General features: G+C 39.9%; 1 protein-coding gene and 1 non-coding gene across 2 annotated transcripts; both read left to right on the top strand.

Annotated features, from left to right (window-relative positions):
• The first annotated feature begins 6,390 nt into the window (after positions 1-6,390).
• Positions 6,391-6,462, top strand: trnae-uuc (transfer RNA glutamic acid (anticodon UUC)). Its single transcript has one exon. It is a non-coding gene; the product is annotated as a tRNA-Glu (tRNA).
• A 4,764-nt stretch (positions 6,463-11,226) lies between these two features.
• On the top strand, positions 11,227-14,771 carry bet1 (Bet1 golgi vesicular membrane trafficking protein). The gene is made up of 4 exons (XM_050034204.1): positions 11,227-11,412; positions 11,627-11,733; positions 11,969-12,025; positions 13,972-14,771. The coding sequence occupies exons 1-4, from the start codon at positions 11,394-11,396 to the stop codon at positions 14,125-14,127; spliced, it is 339 nt and encodes a 112-aa protein (XP_049890161.1). The 5' UTR covers positions 11,227-11,393; the 3' UTR covers positions 14,128-14,771.
• The last annotated feature ends 3 nt before the right edge of the window (positions 14,772-14,774 follow it).

Genomic DNA, 14,774 nt, shown 5'->3' with positions numbered 1-14,774 from the left:
CCTTTAATTACTTAGATGCAGTTTTGATGTATGTTCTACTTGAGTATTTCCATTTTGTACTTCTACTCCACTACATTGCTGAAGGAATTTGGCTGCTTTCACACCAAATCAGGGGCAGGTTAATGGTTAGTTTAAGCGACACCTGCATAATAAGCATCTTAAAATGGCTTTTCTATACGCTCAGTTGAAAAGTGGTGTGCAATAATTTGGTTACATGTGTTGACATTATGGCATCTAGCCCACTCACTGGCCTTGCCCATGTTATCTCCATGGTGGCAGATCATTCAGTGCCCTTTTATAAGTGCTTTGCCAAGTGGGTCAATAGGAAAGTGAGCAAAGGTCTCATCTGATAAAGACTTAAAACTACTGTATCGTTAATTTTAAGTGTTTACAATGACATAAAAATATATACTTTTAAAAGCACTGCTGATTGTCTGTGCCAAGAATGCACTCCATTACTTTCTTCCCACATCTGCCCCAGAGCAATCAGCTTCATACTGAATGATGCAAAGTGAGACGGTATTTCAGCATGATTACCATACTGCAAGATAATTTCCACCAGGTGTAGATTTACTTACCCTCTGTTACATCATGCTCAGAGGTAAACAGCCTGTAGTGGGCTTGATTGAATCTCAAAGCATCGGTGCTGCTAATGGACATGAAAATGTGTTCGGAAAGGCATCCTCGGTCAGACGAGTGCAGTTGGTGACCGAACGCACTTTGCCAAGATGACTCAGAAGCAAAGATGTGCAGTAGGAAAGATAACTGCTGGGTGCTGAGGATGCATTTTTACTTTGAAAATGATTTAAATGATCAAAATTTGAAGATTCATTTTCAGTCCATTGTTACGGCCTCCATACAAACAAACAAAAACCCGGCTCAACAGGCGCAGGAGGCTGCAACATATAAAAAGAGGACGCCACATCAAAGGTAACAGTTTACCCACCAGCTTTATTGTATACCCCTAAGCACGAACAAACTAAAGGAAAACAAAAAGGGACTGGAGACCCCGGCCAAAAGGAACAAAAGGAGGGAAGACGCTGGGCCAACCATGCAATGAGCCGTCGCTACCAGCATCTCCCCCTAAACTACCCAAGACATGAATTAAACCTAAAGAAAACAAAAGAGACGAATAACGTGACTACTACGTAAACCCCAGCTCCTAAATGTGCATGGGGGAAAAGAACCTGTTTGGGGAGAGAAAAAACAAGAGTGGAAGAAAAAGATTCCTCCCTGCCTGATCTGCTGTCCGTGTGCCATGTGCCATGCATTTCTGTCTCTGTCCTTCTTATCACCTCCTCCTCTCTCTACCTGAGTGCTGATTGCACTCAGGTGTGCAGCAGGCAGAGGGAGGAAGGAGACAAACCTGACAGAGTGAGAGAGAACAGGCTGCTGCACATGACATCCATCAACAAATATATCAATCGACTTATCGTTTCAGCTGTTTATAATTGAATGAAACTAGTATATGCCACATCTATATGAATGTATCTCTCTTGTGTGGCGGCATGGTTCCATTCCTATAGCAAAAGCAATATCAGTGTAAACACACAGATCACACATCTTCACTTTTTCTCCCATTCAGTGTTCATTCAGCACACTGATAACATACTTACTCTCCAATAAGAGTAGATAGGGAAGAAAGGATTGACTATTAGAGGTGTGTGTGCATGTGTGTGTGCGCGTCTGAGAGAGAGTGACAGAGGAAGGATAAAAGGCAAAGCTCAGGAGTCAGATGATGTTACATCAAGGGTCAGTTAAACAGACAGTGATGTAATTTGCAATCAGGAGCACTTTGAATGGCATTCATTGATAAAGTGTCATTTCTCACAAAAGGACTAAAGAGTCTTGTTTACACCATAATCAGAATGAAAACAAAGCCACTCAAGCCCAGCTCCCAGCGGGGTGAGCAACGCTAAAGTCAATCAATATTTCATTTCATTTGTAAATGGTGTTGCATCTCCTTCGTCGAGGGAATCAGTGTTAGTGTCGACCCATGAATCAGAGCTCAGTTTGAACAAGAGAAAGAAACACAAGCAGCTCATATGTCCAGGTTTTTAAAATGGAGATTTGTTGGTGCATTTTAATGGAACTCAAGGGGGGTCGCCAGGTTGCTATCAGACACGCACACACATTCCCCCGCAAACGCACTGGCGCAGAGATGAGACGGGGGAATAATGACACGGACCCAACAGGGTGACAACTTATTTTAGCCTGAGTAATAGTCTTGTACATTTGGAGTGACGGGGGATCCCCTGAAGGAATACAGCAGCATGGAATAGCCATGAAGCTAAAATGTGAGCTTTTAGATAAATGAATTTGAGGGAGGAATGTCTTTACGCTGCTCCTCCCCCAGCCTCTCTCTCTTTCAATGTCAATTTTCTATTCCAATTGAGCTTCATTTGCATGAATGGTTGGGAGCCATTCCTGCAAAAGCAATAAGATGGCAAATTCTAATTAAACTGAATAATACAAGATGACAATGCATTAGCTATACAATGAGTTAAGTGAAAATGTCTTAACAAGAAATGATGAAAAGGGCAACCTGAAGAAATACATTATATATGCATATATTTATACACACACACATCTGCATCTGGTCATAAGATATGTTTATAGCCAGGGTTTAACACAGAGCTGTGTTCTCTCTGGTGTGACAGCAGATGTCGTTCTGTGTTTTGAGACAGCTTCTCCTTAAGCTTTGTTTTCATTTGGAAAGTTCAGAAGTCTGGCATTTGTCATGCTGCAGAATTTTTTACTTAATGTGCTTATTACACAGATTCCTCCATGATTTCCCAGAAGTCACCAGCCTTTCAGATCTCAAAAGAAGAAGAAAAAAAGTCATGAAATCCTACTCTCATAACCACACTGATCGAGAATTTGGATAGCTTCTTTCAGCTTAGACCCATGTGTTGTCATCTCTGTCCTTATGTGCTTATGTACTCAAACCTGCCTTTGTCTTTTGTTTATTTATATTCAAGTGTGATAAATAAACGAATATTATCATTTAAAATCAATATGTATAAAAACTGCATGTGTATATTAATATATTCTCTGCTCTAGTCCATCTGCTGTAAGCCCCATTTCCACCAAACACCTTCGGTATGGTACCTTTGGAACCAAAAGTAACCCCTCATACCCCTTTTCCACCAAAGCAGTTCCAGTGCTGGTTCGGGGCCAGTGCTTAATTTGGAACTGGTTTTCCTGTTTCGACAGACAAAAGAACTGGCTCTGGGCCAGAAAAAACAGTTCCAGAGTGGCACCAGTCCTTTGCTGGACTAGAAGAACGAACCACATACGTCACGGGGAAGGGGGCGGGGTTATTGAGACCAACAACAATAAACGAGACCGTGCGAAGCGCCATTTTTAAGAAAAAACAGCGAGAGAAGAGAAGCCATGGATGCATCAAAACAACAGTGGTCCGTCGAGGAAACAAGCTGTCTCCTTGTGTTATGGTTGTCGGCAGAGGTGCAGAAGAAACTTGAGGGAGCTTGACAGACCAAGCTGGTATTTGTGCAAATACAGCGTGAGATGGCTGCTGCGGGGTACGAGAAGACCATTGAGCAGATTAGCAACAAGCTCAAAAAGTTCAAAAAAGATTACCGGGACCAAAAGAAGGACCTCGGCCGAAGTGGCAACGGGCGGTCAAGGAGAAATCCACATTTCAATGTCCTCGACTTGGTCCTTGGCGACAGACTGGCGTGCCAAGTGACCGGAGCCCTGAACTCAGCCACTGAAATGCTGGAGGCGATGGTGGACGACAGCGTAACGCTGCCGCGAATGGAACCTAGACCCTATCATTTCCACTGCAAACATTACCCTTGAATGTGGGTGGGGTTGTTGTCACTCACTGCTCCATCCAGCACTCACTGTATTTCCTCCTTTTTAGTCTGCACCTCATTTATCATCCACAGAGCGAGGCTGCACACCGACATTTTCAGAACAAAACAGAACAGGTTGTATATTTAGAAATAGTGGATCTGTGGATTTAGTCCGTCTCAGGCAAGCTAAGGGGTTTAGTGTTGTCAGATCTCACAGGAATGATGCTCTGTGATGCTTTTTTTTCTGTGAGGATTGGGATCACATTTGAAGATCCACTCATTATTAAAAGTGTCTGTCATCCAAAAGGGACAATAAAAACTAAAGTGATGCTCAAAGTAAAGCACCATAACAAGTAAATGTTCCACCTTAAAAGTTGTCGGCAGTCCGCTGAGTGAATTATTTTTCTCAGACTATGGCTGCTGCTAGAGCTAGCAACATGTAAAGGTCTCCAGGACATGATCAAAAGTTAAAGCTTCAAACCCAGCCACAACTTAGCCCTGAGCAGAGTGACCGTACACTATTGAACAATTAATCAACAGACTGCAGTGTTCACAGCTCCACCTTTTAGTACCAGATCTATGTGCTAGGTACCCCAAAAGAGGGGGACTATAAATGGGTACGGTATGAATGGTTTCATTGGTAGCATCCACAACTTTTCATAATGGAAACGGAAAAAATGCATACCGAGGCTTATGTCTTGTTCCAATGGCCCATTTCTGATCAGGTTGCCGTGGTCCCTGAATACCTGACACGGACCTTGTTGATCCAGGTGACATTTGAACCAGTATGACTCTTGCGTTTGAGGTATCACTCATCCTGAGGTAGGCTAGCAGCACTAAGAACCATGCCAAAGGGAATCCAAAATCTTCTGCGGTGTTAACCACTGAGCCATACAGCAATCTCCCAGAACAACAGCCAGATACCATTACAGTGGTAGACATCCAAGAAAGAGTGTCAGGTATGAAGACCTGGACAGCACCAAGCCCTGGCATGATCCACACCTGCTGGCCAAAGAAACTAACCGCACTCCATGAATGCCTGGCAGCACATATGACCCAACTGCTGATGGAGAGAACCCATCCAGAGAGGTTAACCAAGGATGGACAGTCCTGATTGTGAAGAATCCCCATCCGACGAAATTGAAACAGCATCCCAGAACAGCAACAACAGAGCAGGAGGATATCTATCACGTCACATGTAGACATGAAAATCCACTGACAAAGTGGGGATGTTTGACAAGTTGGGATGAGAATGCATTGGCAAGCCCTAGTCCGAGAAAAGGAGCCAGATGTAGAAGAGGCCAGTAATCCTCTACTTTACGCCCCTGGCCCACATTCATTTTACGTCATCGCTTTATCGTGGCTGGAATGATCCTATCGCAAGATGGCCCCTTGCTTTATGGTTATCTCTAATTATAGCCTCCATCCTCTCTCTCTCACCTTAGTTTTCTCTCACTCTTTTCTACCTGACCCAGATATCACAGTTTTATTCTACTCCACATCTCATTAAAACCCATTTACTAATGAATGAAAGGATTCAGGTCCATTCTGAGCAACACAACCATCTATTCAGGCTCCAAATCCTCATATAATAACAATTTACAAGCCAGAGAATTTTAAGCATGGCTAAAGGGCTGGCAGAGTTCTTTTAACCACGGTTCAAAGCAATGTTAAGTGTGGGAATCAAAATCCTTCCTCCTGAGAGACTAATAGTAGGAAGCACAATAGCGTCCTTTTGATCTTTCCTCTGGCATGTTTTCCACAGCACTTCTACTCCTGTCATCTGACTCATTCACGGCTCAATCCATTCTCTGGAGAAATAATGCTAATCAGGGCGAGCTAGATATTGTTGAGCATCAGCAGTATCCAGTACGAGGTGCAGTGCGGAGATAGATGAGCATTTCTCATTTTCAGTTAATTACAGGCCTGTCTCGCCATATGCCAGCATACTTTACTGACTGGGGAGTATCTCTTTGATCATGATCCATCATAGATTGTTTAATGGAAAAGTATTTTCCTAACATTATGTGGAGTGTAGCCAATCTTTTTCTGCCATTTCTTTTCCCAATAACTGATAATACAAATTAGTGATTCTTGATAATAGTAATTAAGGGAATCATCATTCGACATTGTGGGAAATAGCCTACTCTTATTTAGCTTCTTGCACTTCCAAAGCTCTATATGTTTTACTTATTTGACTAATCTGGAACAATATTCTACCACTGCTGGGACGGAGATGGACAGTTTGTGCAAGAGATGACAAAGAGTCGCAGAAGTTACTGATGTGTGCCGGAAAAGGGGCAAAATTAGTGCCCCACCCATGTGTGTTGCCATTGCTGCTGATTGGAGCTGATCGCAGCTTGAGCTAACTGATACCCATGACTACTGCAGAGTCTTTTGTCCTGGGAATGAATACCAATTGTAACCTCTCCCACCAAAGACACAAGCCAGATGTTAGAGGGGTTTTGCCACATTTACACTTCAGTTTTTGTACAAATCAAACAAAGAAAAATCAAGTTGGTGGACAGAACCAGGATACCTGTTGACACCTTTTCTTTTGTTTCACATGTCTCATATGGTCTAGCGGTTAGGATTCCTGGTTTTCACCCAGGCGGCCCGGGTTCAACTCCCGGTATGGGAAATGCAACTTTTCCAGTGCCCTTGTGCAAGGAAGAGCTGAATCTCCTGCTCAGGCTACACAACCATCGGCAATACTGTCATTCTGAAATATATTCCGGCTTAATGGCACATCTGTAGGTCCTGTTTGTGTATTTGGACAATAGCAATAGCGTTAAAAAAACCCATAATGTCCCTCAAGTGCCTTAATGAAGTAAAAGGACAAAAATTGGAATTGCTGCAAATAGTCACCAAATAACATCATGTATCTTGCTTGTCAGGAGAGGTGTCAATCCTCTTATTTCCTTTCCTCAAGTAAGATTTTCCAAAATGCTGGACTGTTCCTTTATTATCCCTGATAATACAAGTAATATGTCTGAGAAGCTTTGCCAAATTGTGCATCAGAAATGAAGTCATTGAACTGTCAGATATGATTATCCTCATTGCAGTGTATGCACATATACAGAATACCTGAAGGTATGGAAACAAGATGGCTGTAACACACAGCTTCCTGTGTACGCAGGACTGCCTAGACGTATGTGCATGAGTGTACATTTAAGCCAAAGTATGTGTGTTGATCATTGTACCACGGGTGCTGTGGATCTTCAGTTTCAATGAGGATTAAGACCAGTTTTCAAACGTCCATGCGCCTTTCTCAGCTCTTAAGACCCATCTGATAAATCCAATCCTCTCAGATCCACAAAGGCTGAGATACGCACACAGTTCAATCAATATCCTCTGTTTCTTTGACAGTCATGTCAAGGTCATGCATACAGCAAAGCCTTTGGGTGATACATAAAAAGATGAGTGCCAGGGCATTGAAATGCATTATGGTAGATAGGAGCTTAAAGTTGTATTTATTTATAAGATATTGGCTTGGAATAAATTAACATCAGGAAAGTCATTTTAATCTCCTATATCATATTAGCTGTCTCCTCTTATATTGGCACAAGGCTAGGTGAGGGATGATGTATGAGGGGATAAGGAAAGCTAATCACTGCTAAACAGCACCTCTAGGATTTTGGAAATATTGAGAAACTCTTTTCTATCCTACACAGCACAGCACGGATGTGTCAGTGAGCCCTGTTATTAAACCCACAGAGGATATTTGTCTCCATTTTACGGTAGTCACATTTCAAAATGTTCAAAGGAAACAATCTGTCTGTGTCTAAAAGGAACATCATGGCAATTTTCTCCTTATAATGATATGTTTCTCCCACGAAAGGGAGATTAACCCATTGATGTTTGCTGCTTTGGGACCTACTGTGTTTCACAGATGGGTAAATCTGTTGTTTTCTTTTTAATTACGGCGCTTTGTCTTGATAATTGTATTTCTTTTATATGTAAATCGTGCATTGGGCCAGTTTGAAAGATTGGGCCTGTTTTACTGGTAAAGCAGAGCAACTGGTATGAGCCTGATATCCAAACATATGAATGATGTGGCCATTTACAAGACTGGGTATACCTCTACGCATATACACATAATAACAAGAGACACAAAAACATAATTCTGATTTAACCTCAATGTGAGGAAACCTTGGTTATCAGTGCTGTATTTACAGCCATTCCACAAGATCCTCTCTTACCCTTGTCCACCAAATTAGCTCTGGTTCTTGACCGGTTCCGTTCAGGATTCTTGGAACCTTGGTGCTGCTTGTTTTTACCCAAAAAACAAGCATGGAATAACTATTAATGAGTCCACAGCACACACTTTGATGATTCCTAACTTGACCTTTTCAGTGTTGCTGTTTCAATGCTCTCTTTTCAACCTGTACATTATGACATGCCAGCTGATGTCGTCACGGTGTGCATGTCAGGTAGAGGAAGACTTGCTATTCTTGGTTCCACTTGTGAAATCAACTTTTCAGGCTCTGAATTATTTTGGTTATTTTGAATGAAATACTCTAAACACTTCAAAATTAGATGCAGCAACCAGAATGGAACTGGTTCCCTGTTGGTGGAAAAGGGGTGTCAGAATAGCTGTTGTAAACATATCCAAAATGAATGGTGCCAAAAGGTTCCAGAATTTTAAATAGACCTATTAAAAAAAATATATATATTATTCGGTTTCTTTGGAAAGGCAGATGTCTAAAAATAAAACTGGCCACTCAAAGAAAGAAGGAGTTTGTTAGACTATACTAAATTTTAAGTTGTATTTCCAGGCTCTTACCTTTTGCCAGTTATTAAGTTTGTTCAGTGGAAACACCTCAACTCAATGGCTCAATATTGAGAGGAATTTGGTGGCACCAGGTCACTTGAACGACAGGCCTCTCTGTTGGAAAATGCAGACTGAAGCACAGACAAATAATAAGCAAAAGCAAAAGCTCTGCAAAAGCAGAGCAATGTCGTGTATGCTGTTCAGTGCAGCCAGGAATGCACAGATTTATACATTGGGGAAACAAAAAGCTGTCCACTTACATCTACAGGAGAAGGGACACTCCTTTGAGGACAGCAATGTGCACATCTTGGCCAGGGAGGAAAGATCGTTTGAAAGAGGTGTAAAAGAAGTCATCTACGTCAAGCTGGAACGACCATTGTTAAAGAGAGGCACCACTTATCACCCACCTACAATGCAGTCTTGGGATCCCTCTCCAAACGACTTCACACCCATTCACCCCTGGTCCCACCTGACCCTAACGACTCACATGGTGGGCAGGTGGGCCAACGACTCACATCGTGACCTTAATGACTCTGCAGGAGTTCACACCCACACAGGATTTAAAGCCTGCAACCCTGCACCAGTGATTTAGAACTGAAGAAGCCTCTTGGATGAGAGGCGAAACGTCTTCAAGAAACGCAAGCAAGTCCAGCTGCCTACGATATGGCACTTTAGATGACAAATAATAAGCCTATACGATTCAAAATTTTTGAAAATTGAAACGATATATAACTGGAATTCACACTGGCATGCCAATCCACCAGTGTATTAGAATAATTCATTAAAGTCTGGAGGAGAATATTTTACCTCATCTCAATGGTATAATTCAGGTGAACACTGATGACACTGGTTTAAGAAGCTTTCAGGATCTGAATGAAACATATGAATTGTAATCCAACTCCTTTTTTTCTGTAGGCTATCTACAATTACGATCTGATATACTGCTTGCAAATATCTAAAGTGACAGCCATTTGGTTACTCATCCAGTAATGGGCTTAATTATGAAACTATCTGGATTAGCTAAAGGACACTCTTGTTTTAGTTTATAATATTTTGTTAGAGCACACACAAACTCCACTGGGTGATATGACAGTTTGGAATAATGACTACATTCAATCACTGATAGACTGGGTCAGAGTTTGGGGGAATGTTTCCCTTTCTTCACAAAACTTAAATCATAAATTACTCTCTGAAATTCATATATCAAACTTACTTAACACCAAAGTGGCGTTATATGATGAATATATTAACGTCTCCAAACTGTACCCTGTGTGATTTGATTTCTTACATATAATGTGGAAGTGTCCATCGTTAAGACTGACTGCTCTCCAGCATGTATGCTAATCAATGATGATTAAAGGCAGAACTTTAACCATACTCAAAGGCAGCTATGGCTATCAGCATGCACTGTTCCTAAAAAAGATGTTGGCTGTTAGGTGGTAGCTGCCACACAGTCTTTCTACACAACAGTGAAATTACTCTTTAATAGAGATTTTATCTGTGGAACTCTCTGTTGAGGATGAACTGGGCAGGTCATGTTATGCTTGAGGCCAGGGAGGAGGCACTAAACTTCATTTTGTTTTTATTTTTCCTCTATAATGCACGTTTGAGATTAGGCATAGGGTTATCTATATATGCTGTGACATTGGCAGCAATTATTTGTTAATGTGTACCTACAAGCTTTGTCAAAAATAAAAAAGTCCAAAGGAAAAAGAAAACAAACATTGTGTGCAAGTTTTGACTTTGCCTAAAGTTGCATCATTAGTTCAACAGCAAATTAAGAATTGTATCTGTATTCTTGTGACAAGTTGTGATATTGCTCTTGTATGATATTTGATATTTATTTTGAGTAAAAAAAAAAGAGACACGAACATACAAACAAGAAGACAAACAGAAAGAAAACAAATAATGAAAAGCACCATGAAAATCGACTGTCAATGTATAGTTACTTTGATTTACACATTCGAAACAGCTCCTGTAACTCAAAATCTATAATAGCTCACCATGATACTGAACCTTTATCATTAAGCAGAAGACGCTGATGGGTTTGCTGATAGTTTGCCTTTGTTGGTGCCTTTGTTTCTTTACATGCTAATTTCTGTTAAGATGAGTTTAAAACAGGTTTCCTTGTATTCCCTACAGGCATACACAAACTGCAGTGACACACATGCAAGCATGAAACAAACAAAAACTTCTTATCAGATTTGTCTTAAAATAATTAAATGTAACACACATTCATAAAGTGTTTTTTAAATAAACTTTCTTGAAATTGTTATGCAGAAAGATTGTAACACATTGTGTACAAAACATGAGTTCACAGTTCCAGACATGCCTTGGAGATCTTAAGGGTGTGGTAAGAAGGATAAAGAAAAATGAATACTTAAACGTTATTTAAGTACAGTGACTTTAGGCTATATTTGAACATTTTTGAAGATTTTTTCTTTAAGACTTTGGATTTGTGAATATAAAAGTCAGTTAAAAAATATATTAATATACATATAATAATAATTAATATATAGTGAAGGATTTCAGAAGGTCGTTACAGTTAACTCCATACTTGTTTTGTATGTGGGTCAAACAGTCAAACCCATCTTGCATCATTTTTCTTGTGACGCGGACATGTCAGGCAAGGATTGTCCTCGCCGGCCACCGTATGATGTCGTGGCGTTTGCTGATATAGACGGAGTTTCCCCTCTTACCCGCTCACCATTAGCTGTGATTTCTGGCTTATTTAGTCTGAATTTATTTCCTTACACGCTACATAAACCACCGGACAGTGTTACCTTAAGCGGTTCAAGATGAGACGCGCCGGTTTGGGTAAGAGACAAGCGGACATTTTGATTTTAAACTCATAGTTAGCCTGCTTGCTAGTTAGCTAACAGCGAGCTAACGTTAGCTAATGTTGTTGCCAAATGTGAATGAATGATGTGTACTCCAGGCCTACGTTTACATAACTCCACAGTCTGTGACAGGCTAACATACTAACAAATAGCTAAAACCGTGTTTTAATCATCGTTGTCGCTTTATTTAGGTGAAGGAGGTGCTGGGAATTATGTAGCAAGTGGATACAGTGTGTATGAAGAGGAAAATGAACACCTACAGGAGGGACTGAGAGCTAAAGTCAACGCTTTGAAAAGTGTAAGTTACTGTTGGTTAAATGTGTTTATTAAGTGTTTTAATATTGGTGAATGCTACAGAAAAAGCTGCACATCAGAGTTGTGTGGTGGACGTCTGTGTTGTCACATGTAATATATCACACATATCTCATTGAAGATCTTAAACGTTTGTCCCATATGGACTGTTAGGTCTAAAATAATGTTAACTAATGGCCTTGTTGTCTTGATATTTACATTTTGATACTTCATATTTACAGCTGTCTATCGACATCGGAACGGAAGTGAAATACCAGAATAAAATGCTGGATGACATGGTGAGTTTCATTTTCCTTTCTCACTGACCAAACACTGTGACAAAGTGTAAGTGGTAAAGGAGATATTCACAGCACCTATTAAAAATAAAAGTCTTACTTAAAGGAATACTTAACCCACAAAAGACCATTTGTGAATCAGTTAGTTATAATGATAATAATAATAATAATAATAATAATAATAATAATGATAACAACGTTATTTATATAGCACCTTTAAAAACAGAGTTAACAAAGTGCTTTGACAAACAAAGCAAAAAGTCAGGCAGAACAGAGGCGAGATCAAATTAGATAAAATGAGAAAAATAGAGGGCGAAGCCATGACAATTAAACACACAAATGTCACGGTAAAGGCAAATGAGAGTAAGACCAAAAGGATAAAAAAAATGTAGATAAATGAATAAATATAAATAAAAGAATGACGACGATAAGGGCAAAAAGATATACTCATTAAGATAAATAAATAAATTAACATAAAAAATACGGTTTGAAATCTAAAATAGATGACATTACTTAAAGGCAAGTCTGTAAAAGTGGGTGATATAAAAGAAGTGACTGAATCTGCGAGCCTTATCTCCGCAGGCAGGTTGTTCCAAAGCCGAGGGGCCCTGATGGCAAAATCACGGTCACCTTTAGATTTCAGCCTCGACTTTGGAACTGCCAGGAGGCCCCGGCTCACATGGGGTCAACATTTCTGATGTGTAGCTAGGGGCCAGACCCAGGCGAGCTTTAAAAGTGATCAGTAAAGTCTTAAAATCAATTCTAAAATGAACGGGAAGCCAGTGGAGAGAAGCCAGGATTGGGTTGATGTGATGTCCTCTATTAAAACCAGTAAGTTTGAGGCGGGACAGTGACTTTCGGTTAATGCCGGAAAGTTATGCAGTGTTACCTTGAATTTGTGAAGACAACTGCATGTATTGATTGATTGGGGATCCCATTTAACAACAGCAAAAGCAAGTCTCATTTATCAAGTCATGAGCTCAGGACTTCCCAAACACATACATTCCCTTAGTATTGGAGTCTGGCTTTGAAGAGAGCATAGATATGTTTTGCTGTCAGTTTTTGAAGTACTGAGCATATCATTGGATAAATAAGACTTGGGTTATACTGGAAAGAGTTATGTGAGAGTTTGTGAACATGTTTTGATATAGTTTCACTTTTGTTAAAGGTAATCCTGAATAAATCAATAAATCAATATGTTTGCCATTCTCTGTGGAGGCATATGACAATATATTTTTTAAGGAATTCAGTGTAACACAATTTACAAATGGTCATTTTTTCGAGAGAAGTATTCCTCTAAGTACAAAAGTTTTGCAGCAAAATTTACTTAAGGAATAAACACTTATTGTGCTGTGATTTATCATATTATTTCCTAATTGATATTGACCCGGAAGCAGCATTTTAATGTAGCAGCAGGTGGGGAGGGCACTTACAACTACATGTTACTACTGCCATTGTTACTGTTAACACTACCAATATAACTGCTGCTATTGAGCCTGGACTTCTACAAATCCTATGTGCAGTAATGTTGTACACACTCCCCACTTACACACAAATCCTCTTATTCATATATATATATATATTCATATATATATATATATATGAATATATATATATATATATTCATATATATATGAATATATATATATATATATATATGAATAAGAGGATTTGTGTGTAAGTGGGGAGTGTGTACAACATTACTGTGCAACATTTGTGCTCATTCCATTCTGTCTTTTCATACATCTCATTCCATTCATATTCTTTAATATAACTGTCAAATAAATTGAGTAGAAAGGACAATTTTCCTTCTGAAATGTAGCTGAAAAGGTAAATAGTGCCTCAGAATTGTACTCAAGCAAAAGCATGTATCTACATTCACCATGTAAGTATGTTTGCCTGCTGGCCTGCTTGGTCTTTAAACTCTGCATTCCCCTCTCTCACACTAGGACACAGACTTTGACTCAACAGGCGGCCTGCTTGGTGCCACCATCGGCAGAGTCAAGCAGCTGTCCAGAGGCAGTCAGACCAAACTGCTGTGCTACATGCTGCTCTTCTGCTTGTTCGTCTTCTTTGTCCTGTACTGGTTCATCAAGCTGAGGTGATAGGAGGACTCTGTTGGGACTTGGCCTCTGAACTCCACATCTTCATCCCCAGTCTGTGCCACACCCATGCATCTCAAAACTAGACCCACATGATGCTGATGAGAAAAGGCAAGGATTTGTTTTTAGGTGTCTCAGCTTTTCATGTGCCCACGTCGTCTCTGAGTACTTCATAGAATGACCCCAAAACTGAATCAGGAAAGGAATCCTACTGATGTAATGTGATGGAATCCCTAAAAGTAAAACTCGGTCTGAGATGATTGACCATGTGAAGTAGTGTATATAAGGACGTAGACACTGCCTGTATATGTATACACACTTATTAGCAGCCCACTTTACCTAGATGGAAATATGAGGCATAATATTAAACATTTAACAACTATAGACGATATTACTGTGTCAAAAACTTTATTTCAGTTGTGGGCACATTATATGATAATGTGGGAGTGATGAAAGTATCAGTATCAGTCGATACAGACCAAGTTGTGTTAAAACTGATTAAGTTATATAATGCTAGTTCAAGCTAATAATTTAGTGTGTTATTACAGCATTTGGCATCCATACAAAATTATAGCAGTGTCTACATTGTTTCATCTTCGTTGTAAAAAATGTTTTTTAATGTAAATAAACAAATTTTATGCTCTGAATCG

This window comes from Epinephelus moara, chromosome 22 (genome assembly GCF_006386435.1).
Source record: "Epinephelus moara isolate mb chromosome 22, YSFRI_EMoa_1.0, whole genome shotgun sequence".
Classification (NCBI taxonomy): Eukaryota; Metazoa; Chordata; class Actinopteri; order Perciformes; family Serranidae; genus Epinephelus; species Epinephelus moara.
The sequence above is the reverse complement of the archived record's forward strand: the minus strand, read 5'-3'. Positions and strand labels throughout refer to the sequence as shown.

Bases quoted from the DNA above. Each gene is read 5' to 3' on its own strand.
- bet1 (XM_050034204.1), top strand. The intron at 11,734-11,968 runs GTAAGTTACTGT...TCATATTTACAG, and splicing joins AAGTCAACGCTTTGAAAAGT to CTGTCTATCGACATCGGAAC. The intron at 12,026-13,971 runs GTGAGTTTCATT...CTCTCACACTAG, and splicing joins ATAAAATGCTGGATGACATG to GACACAGACTTTGACTCAAC.